General features: G+C 44.6%; 3 protein-coding genes across 4 annotated transcripts; 2 read left to right on the top strand and 1 right to left on the bottom strand.

The window, feature by feature from the left end:
* Positions 1-2,409: 2,409 nt before the first annotated feature.
* LOC111605147 (sex-lethal homolog) lies at positions 2,410-6,930 on the bottom strand. Of its 2 annotated transcripts, XM_023323530.2 has the most exons (7): positions 6,803-6,930; positions 5,587-5,694; positions 4,835-5,485; positions 4,466-4,573; positions 4,171-4,352; positions 2,612-3,123; positions 2,410-2,513 (listed from the first exon to the last, which is right to left on the bottom strand). In XM_023323530.2, exons 2-7 carry the CDS (start codon positions 5,662-5,664, stop codon positions 2,497-2,499), a joined length of 1,548 nt encoding a protein of 515 aa, XP_023179298.2. In that variant the 5' UTR covers positions 5,665-5,694; positions 6,803-6,930; the 3' UTR covers positions 2,410-2,496. The 2 variants fall into 2 exon arrangements, with proteins under 2 accessions (XP_023179298.2, XP_023179297.2); XM_023323529.2 differs by lacking the exon at positions 2,410-2,513 and having other exon boundaries at positions 2,531-3,123.
* Positions 6,931-7,863: 933 nt separating this feature from the next.
* Positions 7,864-9,265, top strand: LOC111605148 (putative cyclin-dependent serine/threonine-protein kinase DDB_G0272797/DDB_G0274007). Its single transcript, XM_023323531.2, has 2 exons — positions 7,864-8,221; positions 8,280-9,265. Exons 1-2 carry the CDS (start codon positions 8,207-8,209, stop codon positions 9,204-9,206), a joined length of 942 nt encoding a protein of 313 aa, XP_023179299.2. The 5' UTR covers positions 7,864-8,206; the 3' UTR covers positions 9,207-9,265.
* Positions 9,266-16,895: 7,630 nt separating this feature from the next.
* LOC111605152 (hornerin) lies at positions 16,896-18,242 on the top strand (the record flags this gene model as incomplete). Its single annotated transcript, XM_030223582.1, has 1 exon — positions 16,896-18,242. A coding segment is annotated over one exon (1,347 nt), but the record flags the coding sequence as incomplete, so codon positions are not given.
* Between the last annotated feature and the right edge of the window lie 252 nt (positions 18,243-18,494).

The following is an 18,494-nucleotide window of genomic DNA, read 5'->3' as shown; positions in this document are numbered from 1 at the left end:
ACTCATAAATATATATATATATATAATCTGAAGCACATATCATGTCTATAGTTTCTGCTTCCTTACATTCAGCATATAGATTCGTTTTGGTTTTGGTTTTAACCTAACAACAACAACTACAGCAACAACGATAACAACAACGAGTATATTAAAGATGTAGAAACTGTTTTTCCTTTAAGTTTTCTTTAGCTTTTTTCGCCGCTTTTCATTTTACATATGTACACGTCTTTCCGTTTAGTTAGCGCCACCGCCTTCACGCCTGTCGTCACTTTGCTCCAACTCCTCTGCCTCTGCCTTTGCCTCATCGTCGGCTTCTGCCGTAACATTTTCTGCCGGCACTTCCTCTTCTGCCTGTGCCTCATCATCTTCTTCTTCTTCTTCTGGTTCTGTTTGCTCTTCTTCATCTGTCTCTGTTTGCGACTCCTCTTCCTCTTCCTCTTCCTCTTGTTGTTGCGCAGCAGCGCGTGCTTGTGCCATCGCATATGCTGCCGCCTGTGTGTGCGCTATGGCAGCTGCAGCTGCAGCCGCGGCCGCTGTGGCTGCTGCCGCTGCCACTTCGGCTGGTGTGGCATACTTGAACTCGACATAGACCACGCCCATTGCACACATTTGACTCGCATCGGGATCATAATTGGCAATACTTGAATTCGTATAATGATAATAGCCGCAGCTGATCCCATACATTGCAGTGGTTGTTGTCGTCGTAGTTGTCGTTGGCCCAACATAGGGCACATACTGAGCGGGAACTAGAGCATAGGGTGTGGGCACCAAATAGCCATTGCTATTCAGCGCATAAACAGGCCGCAAAGCAGAGACGGGCACAGGAAGCAGCTGGATCGCTTGTGGTTGAGTTTGAAGTTGAGGCTGTTGCTGTGCGAATTGTGGTTGTGGTTGTTGTTCAGGGAACTGTTGAGGCGGCTGCTGCTGTACGTAATGTATCGGTTGCTGCAGTTGCAGCATTTGCTCTAGCTGTTGTGGCAGTTGCTCCAAGTCTTCTTGCAGTTGCTGCTGTGTTTGAAAGTCCTGCTGCAGCCATTGTTGCTGTGGTGGGAAGTCCTGCTGCAGCGATTGTTGTGGTAGCATTGCTTCCTGGGTTATCAACTGCATCTCTTGCCAATCATTTTGTTGCTGTGGAACAAACAATTGTTGCTGTTGCGGCAATCGTTCCTGTGAAACAAACAATTGTTGCTGTTGCGGCAATCGCTCCTGTGGAACAAACATTTGTTGCACTCGCTCGTAAAGCTCTTGTGATGGAGTTTGCTCTGGCTCTTGCAACAATTGCTGTTGTTGTCGCTGCCGCGGAGGCGGCTGTTGCTGCTGTTGTTGTCGCTGCCGCGGAGGCGGTTGATGTTGCTGCTGTTGTCGCTGCTGCGGAGGCGGTTGATGTTGCTGCTGTTGTTGTCGCTGCCGCGGAGGCGGTTGTTGCTGCTGTTGTCGCTGCCGCGGAGGCGGTTGATGTTGCTGCTGCTGTCGCCGTTGCTGTTGTGGCAGTGTCTGTTGTTGCTGTGGCTGATATCGACGCTGTTGCTGCTGCTGCTGCTGCTGCTGTGGCAGTTGCTGTTGCGGCAGGTATTGTTGTCGACGCTGCTGCTGCTGTGGCATTTGTTGTTGATGTTGTCGATGGGACTGTTGTGGCAGTTGCTGCCGCCGTTGCTGTGGCCATTGTTGTCGGAACCGCTGTTGCTGCTGCTGCTGCTGCTGCTGTTGTTGTCTTACATACGTGTTGGCGGTGACATTACTATTTGTATTTGTATGATTGGCTCTTGTTGTTGTTACAGTTGTTGCTGCAGGTCTGGTGGTTGCTGAGGCAACAGAACTTGCTGCTGCAACAGAAGTTGTTGCTACTGCTGCAGTTAATGTTGTTGTTGCCTGTGCAACTGGTGTTGTTGCTGCTGCAGGTGCAGCTGGAGCTGCTGCTTGTGTTACCGTTACAGCTTCAGCTGTTTCAATGCTTAATGTTGCACTTGTCGTGCTGTAGGTTGCAGCTGCGCTAGCTGCTGTTGTGCCTGCCGCAGCTGCTACAGTTGCTGAAGCATTGCTATTGCTGTGTAATGTTAATATTGTTGTTCTTGTTGTATTAATGATTGTTGTTGTTGTTGTTGTTGCTGTTGTTGCAGGTGCTGATGCTGCTGATGAGGTTGTTGTAGCTGTTGTTGTGGTTGAATTACTGTATTTGAAGTTACTGTTGTTGTTGATGCTGCCAGTGCTGTGGGGTTGTTGTTGGCCATTGCCGCTGCCGCTGCCGCCGCTGCCGTTGTGGCTGTGGCTGATGCTGCTGCTGCTGTTGCTGTTGCTGCTGCTGCTGCCGACGACGTGGGAGCCGGTGCAGTTACAACTGCAACGCTTTTGCCGACGCACAGGTGGGGCTGCTGCTGCTGCTGCTGGCGCAGAAGCAGACATCGCTGCTGCTGCTGCCGCTGCAGCTGCAGCTGCAGCCGCTCTGCTTGTGGTCGGGGCATTGGCATTATAGTGATTGGCAATGGCAGCATGAACACTTCACCTGTGAGATGCAGCTAATATTGTGTAAAGAAATTAATTTTGTTTTAAATAAATTTCTGTGCATGGTTATATGGATGCGGTTTTTGAGATCGTGTTGTTCTATTTGATCTACCTCTGTGTGCCATATTGTGGTGATAGCCGCCGACGCCGCCGCCGCCGCCGCCGACAACCCCGCCACCGCCATGCATCGGCTGTGGGAGACCGACACCGACACCGACGCCGACACCGACACCGATCCCGCCGCCACCTCCGTGTGGATGATGATGCAACTGTTGCATGTGGTGGTGCGGCGGTGGTGGCAAACTGTGATGTTGATGATGATGCTGCTGTTGATGTTGCTGATGGTGTTGCTGATGGTGCTGCTGATGGTGCTGCTGTTGTTGATGATGCATCTGCTGCTGATGATGCGGCGCCTGCTGCTGCATATGGGCATTCATGTGATGCGGCAGGGGCTGCTGCTGCTGCCCCATATGCGGCCCGCCACTTATTTGTGACATAAATTGCGCAGCCTTCGCCTTGCCGTGCTCCTCAGCCAGGCGCACCCAAATCGGCTGGGAGCCGCCCTCCGGCACTGTGTTGTTTAGTGCCTTGATTGCTTCCTGCGCCTCCTCGCGCTTGTTATAACTGCATTAAGAGAGACAACCGTAGCATGAGCAAATGTATTCCAAAATATAGAAGAGTTCAAAAAACTTTTGATTGACGGATGATTGATCAATAGAAAAGTCAACTTGCTTGTTACAACTGCATTAAGAGAGACAACCACAGCATGAGCATGAGAATTCCAAAATATAGGAAAGAAAAGAACTAGTAGTTCAAAAAACTTTTGATTGACGGATGATTGAGCAATACAAAAGTCAACTTTTGTAAGTTAACTTAAAACTTCTTCGACAAAATTCATTAGGCAAAACTGAACAGTTAAGAGTGCTCGAGTTGGAGATACCCAGAACCACTGAACTGCTGCATACCTTGTACAGTTAAAAACTCTTCGGCTGACATTTGCTTGTTCCCGAAACTGAAGAGACATATGATAGAACGCTCCGATTGGAGTGAAGGAAGAGCTAAAGCTCAGGTCACAAAAAATTATTGTTGACAAGACTTTGGCTATTCATATTCGATTTCATTGCAACAAGCTTAACAAATGCACTTTGTCTTATAACTACAAATATGCAGCTATATACTATACGTCATTCATCCATTGCCAATAGATTCGGGGTATACAAAAGAAATTAACTTTTTGATTTAAATTTTGTAAAATTAACTAATGAAAACAATTTTGGTTCAAAAATGGCACCTTTGCTTTCCCTGTTGGGAAATGTCAAATCAAAGTGGGTATAATTCCAAGCAGATCTTCGGTTTATAATTGTAAATCAATAATGATTTAAATCAATCGGCCTTCAGCTAGTTAATATTAATAAAAATCGTAACAAACATTTTAAAATACAAATACAACTCATACATATAGGACATGACAATATTGCCATCATAGAAATATAGTTACCAGGGCACAATCTATCACAAGCATTTGAAGAATAAGCTTCTTAAGTTTCTAGCTAGCATACAATTTATAACTTATATTTAGGTAATTTAGTGACATCACAATATTGATGTCTATATGTAGTATATAGCATCTAGGGCTTTTATTATGTATGCTTGTTATCTGTTGAAGCTTACCGTACAAATGCAACGCCTCGTGGACGACCCGTTAGTTTATCCCGCAAAATATTACGTTGGACGATCAGCCCATAGGGAGAGAATATCCTATCCAGCTGATCATCGTTAATGTTGCGGGATAAATTGATCACGTACAGGTTAGTGTCCTTGATCGATTGCCCGCCAGGTCGTGCATAAGATACCTAATATAAAGCAGAGTTTAATTATAATTTTATGCAAATAAATCAAACATATCAACTAAACAGTTCGATTTGTTTAACTCTTATTTAACCTTCTTTTTCTTGATTGGACGCACCTTTAAGCGCTTATTGCGCACATAAAATCCATTAAGTTTTTGTATTGCCTCCTCGGAGTCCACCTCCGAGTTGTAGTCAACGAAGCCGTAGCCAAAGCTGTATCCCGTCTGCGAAAAAGAGATGGCAACAGTGCATTTCAGTTGTTTGAAATAGAGAGAGCGAGGGAGAGAGGTGATGCATGCATGCAGTGCATCAATGTGTGTATGCGTGTATGTGTGTGTGTGTGTATAACTCTGTGCGACAAGGACAGGCAGAGACTCGGGCCCGGACACAGCCTCTAGATACACATAATTTGATTTGCAGCTACTTCACTACCCCCACCCCGTCATCATCCTTGACCCCACTCAATATGCAACCCCTTGGCTTACCTTGTAGTCACGCATTATTTTGCATGTATTGATGGAACCGCAACTGCTGAACAAATTGTACAACTCACGATCTGTCATATCCTGTGGTAAATAGTTGATGATCAGATTCGTAGCACTTGTGCGATCTTCAGCAGTGGCGGCGGCAGCGGCTGATGCAGCACCAGCGGCCGCAGCTCCGCTGGTGTTGCTCTGTCTGTTCTGTTGCTGTTGTTGTGGCTGCTGCTGCTGTTGGCGTTGCTGCATTTGCTGCTGCTGTTGGGTAATGCCATCGTCATTGTTGTCTTCCTCGTCAGACTGATCTAGCTGCTGTTGTTGAGCCTGTTGTGCGTGCTGCTGCTGCAACTGCAGCTGTTGTTGTTGTTGTTGTTGCTGCTGCTGCTGCTGCTGCTGTATCAGTTTCTGATGTTTGCTCTTATTATCTGTAGTAGTTAGTTTTTTCTTTTTATCATTGGTTGCAGTGTCTTCGTCCTCGGTTTTGTCATCATCATCGTCATCGTCGTCGTCCTCGTCGTCATCATCATCATCATCATCGTCGTCATCGTCGTCGTCGTCGTCGTCGTCATCGTCGTCATCATCATCATCGCTATCAGCCTCCATGTCCTCGCCACCGTCCTGGCTATCAACCTCTTGCTTTATGGCATCGTCCGAATCCTTTCGAATACACAGAAACATTTACACATACATACATATATAAGCTGCATTTTTGATTTTGATTTTGATTTTGATTTTTTTTTTGCTTTTTCTCAACTTACCTTTTCTTCAATATCCGATCCTTCGTCGTCTTCTTCTTTATATTTTACCCGTTGCTTTTTATTGTCCGGCTTGGGCATGATTTGAAATCAATTTGCTGCTTCTTGCACCTTAAATATAAATATATATATATATATATACATATATACATATATATATATATATATGTATATATATGTATATATCTATATATATTTATACATATACTTATATATATTCATATACATATATATTTATATATATACATAGATATATATATTTATATTTTATTACAACTTTATTCTAGCTTCCTTGTTGCCTGCAATTTATAACAAATATCACTTAAATTCCACTCACAAAATTTACACAAAACAGAAAAAGTTTATGAAAATGAAAATTCAAAATTGAAAATGAAAAAAACAACGTGTGCTGTGAAAATTGTTGCAAGCTGCAGCTGAGCTGCAAAAATTAATGATTCCGCTCGATGCGCTGCAACAGTCCGTTATGCGTTATTGTTCAGACGTCACTGTGACAGGATAGAGTCGAGTGCACGTATTTTATGTATATTGAAACAGTTTTGCAAGGCTTCGGCTGCTGACGGGCTCGAGCTCGATTGTTCGGCATCCGGGACTCGCGACACGTATCCGGGGCCTGGCCTGGGCCTGGGCCTGGGCCTGGGCCTAGGCCAAGGCCGGGCCCCGGGCCCGGGTACCGGACGACGACCAACCGAATGCAGCAGCACCAACAAAAACTGAAGAGGTAATCAAATTCGGCTGCTGTTGCTGCTGCCTTTCGGGCTTAGAAACAACGCCGATTGCACTTTTGCGCATGTATGCGTGTCTCCCTCTCTCGCGCGCGCCCTCTCACTCTCTTTTTCTTACAATTTAGGAGTGTGTGTGTATAAATGTGTATGTGCGTATTTGTGTGTATGTGTATCTGTGCACTTGTGGCGTGTTAAAACATTAAATTAACAAATTTATGACACAACTACATTCAAATAGGGCGCAAATGTAAAACTATTGCGTGGAAGCGGCACTAAAAGCCGAAATGAAAAAAAAAAACACTATACCAGCACAAAAATTGAACACACATACACTCACACATGTACACAGCTAGTCTTTGGCGAGAAAAAAAAATTTGATATATGTATATATTCAAAGCCGTGTCCAATATTATAAAAAAAATGAGCTTCCTCTGTTGTTTTAAGCAGCATTTTCAATAAAACATATTTGTACTTACTAGAGCTGTACACTTGCACTAATTAAAAATTTAATTTTTTTTATTTTGCACTTTTTTCCCCCGTAAACGCTTTCAAAGCGGCGACTTCACAGCAATGTAGTGAGCATGTAAAAAAAATACACATCGATGTATCAACCATAGCGACAGCTTCAACACGATACTTTTCAAAGTATCGTTGATTTTCGAACGCGATATTATACATATCGATACGCTTTGGTATTTTTTATTATGCTTGGTTTATTTGAACTTAAATAAAAAAGTAAATAAATGCAGCATGTGAATAATAACTATCCCACAAGTTTTTATTTATTTTTAGTTAGCAATAATTTGCTATAAAAAATACCACAACTTAGCTAATATGTGTACCAATTCGTCAATCGATATTTCGGTATTATTAAATATATAAAATACCAAAAAAACAAACAAGCTAAGGAAATTTGTTGGCAATTGGGAAATTTAATAAATTTCAAATTGGATTTGAGTAATGCTTGTCTAATCAGCCACGACGGCTAACTTAGGCACATCAAAATATATACATGCATTTATAATGGCATTAATTAATGGAATGTAATTTGATATAGCCACACCAGCGTCAGTTATTGATTTTATTGATTTGTCCATTGTCACTTCAATCGGAAAGCTTAGAAACTTGCCATGTACATATTTAAAGTAGGCGCTGCCGCTGCTGTCAGTCGCAATTAGTTTGGCATTGAAATATTTACTGGTCCACTTGAAATTGTGGCTTTTGTTTGTTATGGCAGTTATGCTAGTACAAATAATTGATGCCCACCCACGCGCCCAACATTCAAAAATCATCGATTACGATTGTGTAACGCACGCACGCACACAGCAGCAGCTTAAGGAGAGGAAAAAAAACGAACGGGAAAAGTAAAAGTGCTGCCCACACACGCTAGGCGGGCAAAGTAATCGTTATCGATTATTTGAATTCTAACTGAATGAAATGTTGTTGTTGGCAGCTGACAGTTGCATTTCCGGCTGCAAATGGGCCAAATGCAAATGTCTTGAATGGCAGAAAGAAAGCCATTTCACACGTCTGCCACGGTCACGGCCAACTAGACGCCAAATTGTCGCTTCGTTACACGAGAGATAAAACGAAAATCGGCAGCAAACATTGCGATTAAGCAGACACGCAGATGCCCAAAAGCATAAATAATACATTTTTGTTTTTGTTTCTGTTTTTGTGACACACTTTGTAGTAACAAAGCGTGATTCAATTGCTGACACACAGAGACACGCACACAGTTTCAATCTCAATCTCAGCCAAATCTTGGCCATTGATGATAAATTCGCAGCGCTATAAAAACTATTGTCGCAGTCGCTAGTCTAGCCATTGTCTACTCAGCACTCAGCAAGCAGCACACAGCAGCAAGGATATATACGATAATGGAACGGAGCACGGTGAGTTGTTAGACGTGCAGCGTGCTGGCAGCGGATGTAACTGCTTGCCGTTTTACAGGGTATTTTGGGCATTGTCTTGACGGCGCTGTTGGCCTGCTCGCCCAGCCTGGCCGTTGTCCATGGCATACAGCCGCTGAGCGCTCAGCTCGCAGCCAGCCCTGACCATGGCAATGGCTATCGCTATAATGGACCTGCGCACAAATACTTGCCAGCTGCCAGCGAGCTAACCACTGAGGCCGTCACCACCACCGGCCATTGGCAGCCCAATCCTGTGCAGCAGCCCGCGCAGCAGCTGCCCTTCGAGCACACCTTCGGCAGCGGCAGCGACAGCAACAGCCACAGCCACAGCAACAGCATTTCGGACTACACTGGACCCTATCGCATGGAATACTATGAACGGGCACCCATCGAACAGCAGCAATTGAATATGAATAATTTTCAATATGCCGCCGATAATTCAGGTGCTGCTGCTGCTGCAGCAGCTGGTCAGTTTGGTCAAGCTGTTGGTCTATCTGCTGGCGCACAGCATGATCGCCGCATGGAGTCTGGTCAGCGAGGTGCTCAGCTAGTTGGCCAGGCGTTGCCCGAGCGCTACCAGCGACAACCTTTCGCGCAGCCCTCGCCCAGCTATCTGCAAATGCAATCGCATTCGTACGAGCTGCCGCCCAGCTATAGCATGCACAGCGAGTGGTACGAGCCGCAGACGAAGCCGCAGCAAATGTTCCAAGCTAACTACTATGGACAGCAGCAGCAGCAGCAACAGTTGCTGCCACAGCAACAGCAGCAGCAGCAGCAACAGTTGCTGCCACAGCAACACCAGCAGCAGCAGCAGCAGCAACAGTTGCTGCCACAGCAACACCAGCAACAGCAGCAGCAGCAACATTTCGACTACTCACAACAGCTGAGCTCTTTTCATGACCACGCCCACACACAAAACGCCTTTATCACGCAGCCAAGTCGCGAGTTTCAGGCGCCCTACTACTAAGTATTATCCTCTAATCCTACGCCCCACTTCCTGCTCCCCAATCCCCACTCCGCCCAGCTCATCCCACGCCTAGAAACTTGAGCGCTCTGAAAACATTTGCATTTGGCCTCAAAGCAAAAGCATTTTTGTATTTCATTAAGCGACTCTTCGCATTTTTTTTCTTAGTTAAATAAATCGCATTTTTTTTTTAATTTAAAAAATATATTTATATATATTTTTTAAATATTTTTAAGAATATTAAAACGCATTTTATGTTCATTTTACTCAAAAGGCTAAAGTTGAGCTTTACATAAATTTTATTTAGAATTCTCAAAGGGTTTTAGCCATTGCATAGGCATATATATATAGACTATATATTTTCTATATATTTCTCTATATGCGCCATCTATATGTAGATAGTAATCTATGAATTTATCACGAGTAGCTCCGCATGATGTTGTCTCTAGCTTTTGTAGACTTCAAGCTAAAAATTACAAAAATCGATTTTTATCGATAACAGCACTGGGCATATCTAGCTAGCTTTAATAGATGGGCGCGCTTCGACAGGCGCTCAGACGTGCAGACGGCCATGGCCAGAGTGAATCAGGCTCAGCAACAATATATACTATGCACTATATACAATATATACTTTATAGGCTCGCTGCAGCCGTCTTCTGGGCTGTTGCATACGTGAGCAAAAAGACAGCATACCCTTTGCAATATGTACAGGGTATAAGAAGGCCTCTCAAGTAGCTTTAGAATTGATAAGCGAGTCAATCCAATCCAATTGAATCCAATCAGCATTCAATGCAAGATTTCCAAGCCCAAATTTCATTTGGAATTCCCAAAGGGTTTTGGTCAGCAGCCAGTGAAGAGCTCTGCGCTGCTCTGGACTGCGTGAATTATGTGGAAAACTCTTTTGTTTTGTCATTTCGAGCAAATCTTGGGCTGCGACCTCGAGCAGAGTATTAAGTAGCGTCGTAAATAATCGCAGCTAATTTGATTATGCTCGTTGTTTACGGCAACATTTTCTCAGAGCATTTTCGCTCCAACAGCCGTGTTTCCGCATCAAACTCCAAATTCTGGCCACTAATTGCGGGCGCTGTGTAATTTGTGAACTTGAAACTTGGCTTAAGTTGAATTAAAATCTATTAAATTTAAATTTATTCTGCTAAATAAGCTGAAAAACGCACGCGCTGAACGCGTTTTCGTTGTCTTTTTTTTTTAATTTTACTTCTGTAAATTAATCTTTTTTTCTTGCTTCCGTTATGCAAATTATTTCCAATTGTTGCACGTGCTTTGTAAGACGTACAGAGGGCAAACGGAGAGAGAGAGAGCGAGCGAGAGAGGAAGGGAGAGTGTGAATGGGCGCAGAGTGAGAGAGAGCAAAAGTGAAGGTAAAGCAAACAAAATCAAAGACTTAACACCCACAGCCGCAGCCGCAGTCGCAGTCGCAGTCGCAGTCGCCGTCGCCATCAGCCAGTAGCGGATCAAACACATGACAGATTTTTGGGCCCGATAGAACAGCGGCTTTTATTTGATTTACGGCTAAGCGATTAAGCTTAAGTGAGCAACTAGAATTGAGTATATATAGAGTCTAAGACAATACGCTGCAACTAAATAAAATTTAAAAAAAAAATAAAAAAAAACTAGACTTGAGTCTCTTTACGTGCTCTAAGCGAGTATTGCATAGACATAGAGACATAGCCTATACGCTCTATTTGTACCTTCCGTTTTAGCATTACTCCAGATTTCCATTTCCATACGATGTTCCATGTAATGTGCTACTATTTGACTAAATCCCTATGCAGTGGGGCCAATCGAGTAGGCTAAATGTGAACTTCAATTACCAGAAAGTTCCCAGATGACTGATATCATTCCATGCATTATATGCATACAGTTTGGCAGTCATTGGCATAGGGACCCCAGCCAGCTGTCAAGCTAGAAATGTGATTAAAAGCATAAGCCTAAAACTTTCGAATTGAAATTTAGTCACATATATTGCATATTAAATTAAATATACAAACAGTTTGAAAGTCACTTGTAGCTTATGAGTCAACAAGGCAGAGCAGTACTACGCTCTCAACTCGACTTAAGCGCCCCATTAAAGGCGCCCAATTGCGCTCCTGGGCCGCAGCGAATGCAGCAACTTTCATTCGAGCAGCTGCAAGTGCAGCGGCAGCAGCAAGCAGCCAGGAAGCCAGACTGATCCAATCAAATGTTTTATAGATCGTTTATGTTCAATCTAATGAAAATGTGGTTCAATGGGAGAAAGTCCATCAGAGAGTTTTGTTCAATATCTATATAGAGATTATGTAAGATCAAAACATCAGCAGTCAAGTGCTTGATTCGAAGCGATTTGCACACAGCTCCATTAGTTGGCAGGCGAGTGTGCACGACTAGCAGATGCCCTTTAAGTCAATCGCTTCTCAGCAGCATCGATAGTTATCGATTGTTCATTTTGCTTCACTCTAAGTTCAGTAGACCCCCAGTTACTAGATCGTAGCTCTCTTTGGTAGTCTGCTGCAAAGACAGCTTACAACGAACATATACCCTGTTTGCCTTTTATAGGGTATACTGCTGGCGGGCGCACCCACCCTCAGCCTATGCGCCCATTTACCTAACTCCCAACTCCAATTCGAAATCCAATTCCAATTCCATGAATTGTTGAGCAAAAACGATCGTTATGATGAATCATTATCATTATCATTATTATTATCATTATTATTATTATTATCATTATCATTGGCTTAAGTAATTGTTTGTGTTTTGGGTCTTGCAACACGATTTGCGCAAGCGTCGAAAATAGTTTTCGAGTTAGCTTCAATTAGCTTATAACGAACAGATGAAAGGGAGAGAGAGAGAGAGAGAGAGACGGAGTGGCAGAAAGAGAGAGAGAGAGAGGCGTAAAGAAATATTACAATAAAAATTAGAGAAAAAGAGAGCACAAAGGTGAGGGAAAGAGGTAAGGAGAAAGAGAGAGAGAAAGAGGCAGAATAAGACAGAGGGAGAGAGAGAGAGAAAGAGAGAGAGAGAAAGACATAGAGAAATATTAGAGAAGAAGAATGAGAGAACACAGGTGAGAGATAGCTAGGTAGGGAAAGAGGTAAAAAGAGAGAGAGAGAAAGAGACAGAGAGAGGGAGGAAAGAAAGGAGAGAGAAAGAAAAAGAGAAAAGCTGAGGGAAATATTAGAGAAGAAGAATAAGAGAACAAAGGTGAGAGAAAGCTAAAGAGAGGTTAAGAAAGAGGGAGAGAGAGAAAGAGACAGAAAAAGACAGAGAGAGGGAGGTAAGGAAGAGGATGTACAGAGAAACGCAATGAAAAACAGAGAGAAAGAGTGAATTTGCAGAGAGTGGGAGAGACTGAGAAATAATAGAGCAAGAAACTGAGAGAGAGAAAGAAAGAAAGAGACAGAGAGGGAGAGAGACAGAGAGAGAGAGACTGGGAGACAGAGAGAGCGAGCGTCACAGACAGAAGGAGAGGGAGAGAGAGAGCGAGAGAGAGAGAGCGTCACAGAGAGAGAGAGAGATAGAGTGACAGAGAGAGAGAGAGAGAGAGAGCCCTATACCAGAATCGAGCTAGCTTGCTTTCAATCCATTTAGGCTTCCCAATGTTTGCCACATATCCCTTCCATCCATAAAAATCTATTTTAGAACTTGTTTTTTAGCATAACTCGAAGACTACAAAAAAAAAATAAATAAAAAATATTTACTTTTTCTTGTATCCGTCTCCATATTACGCAAATCCGTTCTTAGCCCAACTCTGAGCCTGACTTTCGTCGCTTTTAGCTGTTGCCGATGATGCAATGAGGAAGTGCATTGAACGACCTGTCGTTGAGCTCAGCCTTGCCCTCAGCGCTCCATCCATATCCAACTATATACATGTCCATATCCGTATCCATATCTATTTCCATTGCCATTTTCATTTCCATTTCCATTTCCATTTCCATTTTGCACTTCCCATATCGCTTACAACGGAACCACCTGGATCGCATTACAAGCGCTGCATAGGCTATTTAAGTGGGCTCGAGTATATGCCTGGCTGCAGACACGGCTCGCGCACAATGGACACAATGCGTGCCCTCAGCTGGGCATCGGGCTTGGCTCTGCTCCTGTGGCTAGTCGAGGCGCAATCGCCGCCCTTTTACTATCACAGCTGGCTCTATGCAACGCCTTGGCGACCTTTGGTGCCGGCCATCGGACAGCAGTTGGACACCCAACAGCTGAGCCTGGGCTATACGGGTCCGCAAACGTTTCCGCTTGACGCTGGGCAGGCACAGACGCCGACGACGACAACTGCTAGAAGGCCGGTTGTGCTGGGACTGCGGCTCAGGCCGGCGAGGCAGCAGTTTACGGTGCCCTTCAGACCCTCGCCCTTTGCGGGCTACACCGACGAAGAGGAGCAGCTGGAGCAAGTGGAGCAGCGCCAGCAGCAGCTGGAGCAGCTGCATCAGCAAGCGGAGCCACCTTTCTATGCTCCCGGCTATCCCCAACCAGCAGCCGCTGTCGTTGCCTCCCCGCTCATCGGCGAGGATCAGGCGGAGCAGAAGCCCCCACATTATCTATACATGTCGCCGTCCAATCAGTATAATCTAGTTAGAAGTTAAGCTGCGATTGCTGTGTGTATTCCCTACTTTCCATATAAACAAAGAAACTTTTATCTATCCACTCGCTCTTTGCTTTCGCTTGGTGAAATTAGCTCTCGTCTGACCTTGGCAACGACTCGCTGAGCATTGCGCAATCGATTTTAGGTTTACGAGGTCGTCAATTTGAGCACTGAAGACTAAAGACTTGGCAATGGAAGAGACGCCCCAAGTGGCCCGGCAATTGCCCCAACTAACAGCCGCAAGGGCCCAGCACAAGCGGAGCAAAAGTAATTGACGTAATTGCTCGGCTAGGCACAGACACATCGATGCGTTAACTAAGCGAAGAGATCTCCCAAATAGCGGGTGCTATAACTTACTAATTGCTGCTGTTACACCTGTATGCAGAGATATATCTCTAACATATATATTACTAGCTCAACTATATGTATACAGTCTAGCGAACTAGGCAACTATCGGGCAGCTATTGCAGCTAGCAGCGAGAGATCTTACCTAGCTATGGACCCATGCAGCTCACTCTTACTGCAGACAAGATATACTGTTACCCAACTAAGGCTAGCCATAGATCAGACATGTTCAAGCTTCCTTAACTATCAATCTTATAGAAGAGCCAGCCTTGATCAGGCTTTCTTAACTCTCAACTTAAGATAGAAGTCATTAGCTTACGCCTTATAGAGCTATAGGCAGTAGCAACCACAGTATAACTCGTCTTTTCTCGTGCCTAACACACCTAGCAATAGACCAGAGAATATTATATTAACAAACTACAAATGTTTAGATTCTACTATAAAAAACTTAAACTACAGACGTACTTATATAGCTAGAGACTCTCTAGCCTAACTTTGTAATCCATCAAGGCTTACTTATCACTCATTTAAGTAAGCAAATTGTGCTTAGTTCAGATAGTTAAGAGTGTAGCTAGTGTCACATCGAGTAATATATCCAGTGCAATGCCACCTGGTATCAAATTGGCAGACATTATCTAAGCATATACAAAGGCGAATCTATCTATTCAGAGTGTTATCTTGAACTGATGTTACTTAGCTCAAGAAGCCGTCTAGTACCTGCTTAATCTCAAGTCTAATTTTTTTATTTATCCACAAATCTCATGTTCGGAAACATCGGGCAGCTCCAACACTCCACTAGTCCACTATATGTATTACCTAATTTAAGAGGAGACGATCCAGCCGATCCTAATTTACTACACTCGATAATGAGCTCATTTAGTGCCATTAATAAGCTCAGTCAAGACCTTTCGATTAGGCTTCGATTGGGAAAGAGACTTTAAAAAGTCAATCAAGGTGTACGACTCGTAGAGTTAATTAGGTCTATTAAAAACAAATGGAAGATCATAAATGATTGACTGAATGATCGATAAATTGATTGACTTGATAGATGCATCACATATAAGGCACAGCCAGGGGATAACCCTAAGTAAAAGTTAACGGTTAACGGTTAACGCTAGTGACAAGTGAATTACGAGACCTTGGCGAAAATATTGTTACGACATTGCCGCAAAGAGCTTAATTAAAAGGGAAAGATTACGAGAACAGCCAACCCGAACTAAATTGCAGTTTGTAGAAAACAAAAAATACAAATTTCAAAAATGAAAGACAAACACAATCTGTTACAAATTTGCAACAGCTGACAAAATAGCAACAACAACAAACGAAAACATTCATCAGCAATGGCAATTGCAGCAACAACAATGAGCATATGCACTAGTAAAGCGGTTAAATTACCGTTAACGCTGCCAGCGCCAAGAATAGGTTGGCGCAGGGGGGAGAGGACTGTTGTGGGTCGGGGTACGCCCTGTCATCCGCACTCACATTCATCAAAATGTTACTTGGAATTAATTGCAATTCACGCATAAGCCAAAAGACTGGGAAAGCTGGCTAAATCCAAAAACCCAAAAGAAAAGAAAGACACGCACCAGCTTAAAGAGAGGGTGTCTGTGAAGGCAAGAAAGAGAGAGAGAGAGGGAGAGAGAGGCGGTGGGCCGCACTGTGCACTGAGACATGCGATATGGCAAATGTGTCACTTGAACTTGAGGCGAACGAACGGGAGGCAATGCAACAGTCACAATGCACCGTGGTACGTGACTGTGGAAAAAGTAAATAAAATTATGTCAGTCGTCAAGTGAGCACAAAAATCGTAAAAAAAAGACAAGTATACTGGAATAAGCCCAATGTATGTTTAATACGTAAAAATTAATACATAATCAATTAACTTCCTTTACAAAAATGCAAAACACACTATATCTAATTAGAAATTTGTAATCTTCTAAATTTGAGTGAACAAATAACTCATATTTAGCTAAATTACCGCCAAAAAACATTAACATACTCAATTAATGATGTCCCACTGTGCCAAGGCAACGGTCCAGACTCATGTCCGCAAAGCGTGCGCCATACCAACCCAAACAAGAGTGAGAGTGCGAGTGCGAGTAAGAAGAGACGGTTAGCGGTAAACCAAAGCGAAGCAAAGCCAAAATCGCTTTAGTTCATATGCAAAATGGGCAGCAACAAAAACGCCGCGTCGAGTTGGCGCTTTTCGCATCGCCGCCGACGCCGCTGCGTCAAGTTAACTGCGACGCCGACGTAGACGTGCGCAATGACAAGCGATTTGTTGCAGAGGCCGCGTATAAAAGGGTTGGCCGGCGCAGAGGTCGTCAACATTCGACGCGCAGCGGTTGTGGAATAAACCCGAGTTAGATCGAGAAAAAGAAAGACCGAGAGAAAGAGAGAGAGCAAGTGAACGAAAGGATAACAGATATAAATAGATCAATAGTATTTGCTGAGCTTTTTTTGTTGGTATTTTTTGACGTGCACCCCGAAAATGCAGCTCGCTGTAAGTGTTGTGAAATGACAAATAAAATTTAAATAATGCACTAACGCGTTTAATCCTTTACTTGTATTTGCAAATTTATACCAAATATCACGACTGTTGTTGCGCACTGGTCTTAAATTTATAAATGCATTGCCGAATTTCAATTCAAATTAAAAACGAAAATTTTCAATTTTTAATGCAGTTTTCGCGCGCGCTTCTCATTTGCGCCTTATGCGCCTTTGCCGCCGCCAAGCAGCCACAGCAGCAGCAGCAGCAGCAGCAGCAGCAAAAAGATGTGCAGTCCGCCAAGCTAAAGCGTGATGCTGGCTTGAGCTTTGGCAGCGGCCTCTATCATGGACCCTCACACAAATACTTGCCGCCCGCTGCCAGCTCTGGCGGCTATGAGAGCACCTACGCCCAGTTGCACGGCAATGGCTTGGCCGCTAGCAGCGGCTTTGACTTTGCCAGCCTTGACACGGACAGCAGCCATCATGGCCAGCTTCATCATCAAGCGCAGCATCATCATCCCTATCATAATCATCACCATCATCATTATAGTCATCAGCCACACACATATCAATCGCTAGGCTCTTACCATGGTCACGGGCGTCCTGTGTACATTAGCTCCTCGAGCCTTGCTGGCGGAGCTGCTGCTGGTGCTGGCCATGGCTATCATCCGCGTCCGCCCAAGGTGGAAACGTACATTGTACAGACCAGCAATGGCGGCGGTGGTGGTGGCGGCAGCAGCGGTGGTCATGGATTTGCTCAACAGGGTCATGGTGGTTACAAGTACTCTGGACATGGCGGCGCTTCGAGCTACTTGAACCTGCTGGGCGGTGGTTCGCACAAGCAGCATGGCAGCAGCAGCACCTATCTGCTGGCCACGCCCGGTTATAGCAGCAGCAGTGGCAGCTTAGGAAGCAGCAGCCTCGGCAGCATTGGCAGCGGTAGTCTAGGCAGCGTCGGCAGCAGCAGCGGATCCTCCCATGGCATTAGCTTTGGTCATGGTCATCCGGCTAGCCTGGGTGGCAGCAGTCACGGCTTGGGCTTTGCGCCCGCTCCAGAACATGAACAGCATTTGGGCTACAGCTACGAGGCGCCCAGTCTGCAGCAATTTGCCAAGCAGCCGCTGAACAGCTACGGCGTGCCGCTGCTGCCTGGCTATGAGCACGGCCAGCAGGAGGAGGAGCATCAGCAGCAGCATGAACTGCATCACGAAGAGCAGCAGCTGCCGGCCGAGAAGAGTCATACGGAACAGCAGACACCGGCCTATGCGCTCGGCCACAAGGGCTTGGGTCACTTTAGCTATACGTCCAGCAAGCCGCTGGCCCTCAACACGGACATCCATCAGCACGAGGATCAAAATGAGCTGGTCGCTGAGCTGGCGAAGGCGCCGTTCAAGCCGAGCGCCTTCCTCGGCGCCAAGCACGAGGCGAGCCTTGGCTATTCAGACTTTGCCACGCCCACCACACAGTATTTGCAGCCGCCCACGGCAGCGGGCTATGAGTATGCGGCTCCAGGTCCGGCGGTGCTCTATGGTGCGCCCGGGCAATCGGGCGACTCGGCCACGCCCATATTCGAGCCAGAATCCACATATCTGCCGCCCACACACAACTATCACTAAATTATTCACATTACTTATAATACCTATATATATATATATATAAATATATATATATATGTATATATATCTATTTTTTTTTTCATATATTATATTTTATATTCATGTAGATTTTGTTTAAGTTTATGCCAAATGGAGCGCTCGTCCAATAAAAGCAAATTGAAACATAGCCACGCCCCCCTCTTACTTTTCTGACTTTCGATCGATCTCTTTAGCATGCGCAGCTCATCAAAATTGGATATATATATATATATA

Source organism: Drosophila hydei, unplaced genomic scaffold (assembly GCF_003285905.1).
Source record: "Drosophila hydei strain 15085-1641.00,03,60 unplaced genomic scaffold, DhydRS2 tig00000237-arrow-arrow-pilon, whole genome shotgun sequence".
NCBI lineage: Eukaryota > Metazoa > Arthropoda > Insecta > Diptera > Drosophilidae > Drosophila > Drosophila hydei.
This window is presented reverse-complemented; position numbering and strand designations above follow the sequence as displayed.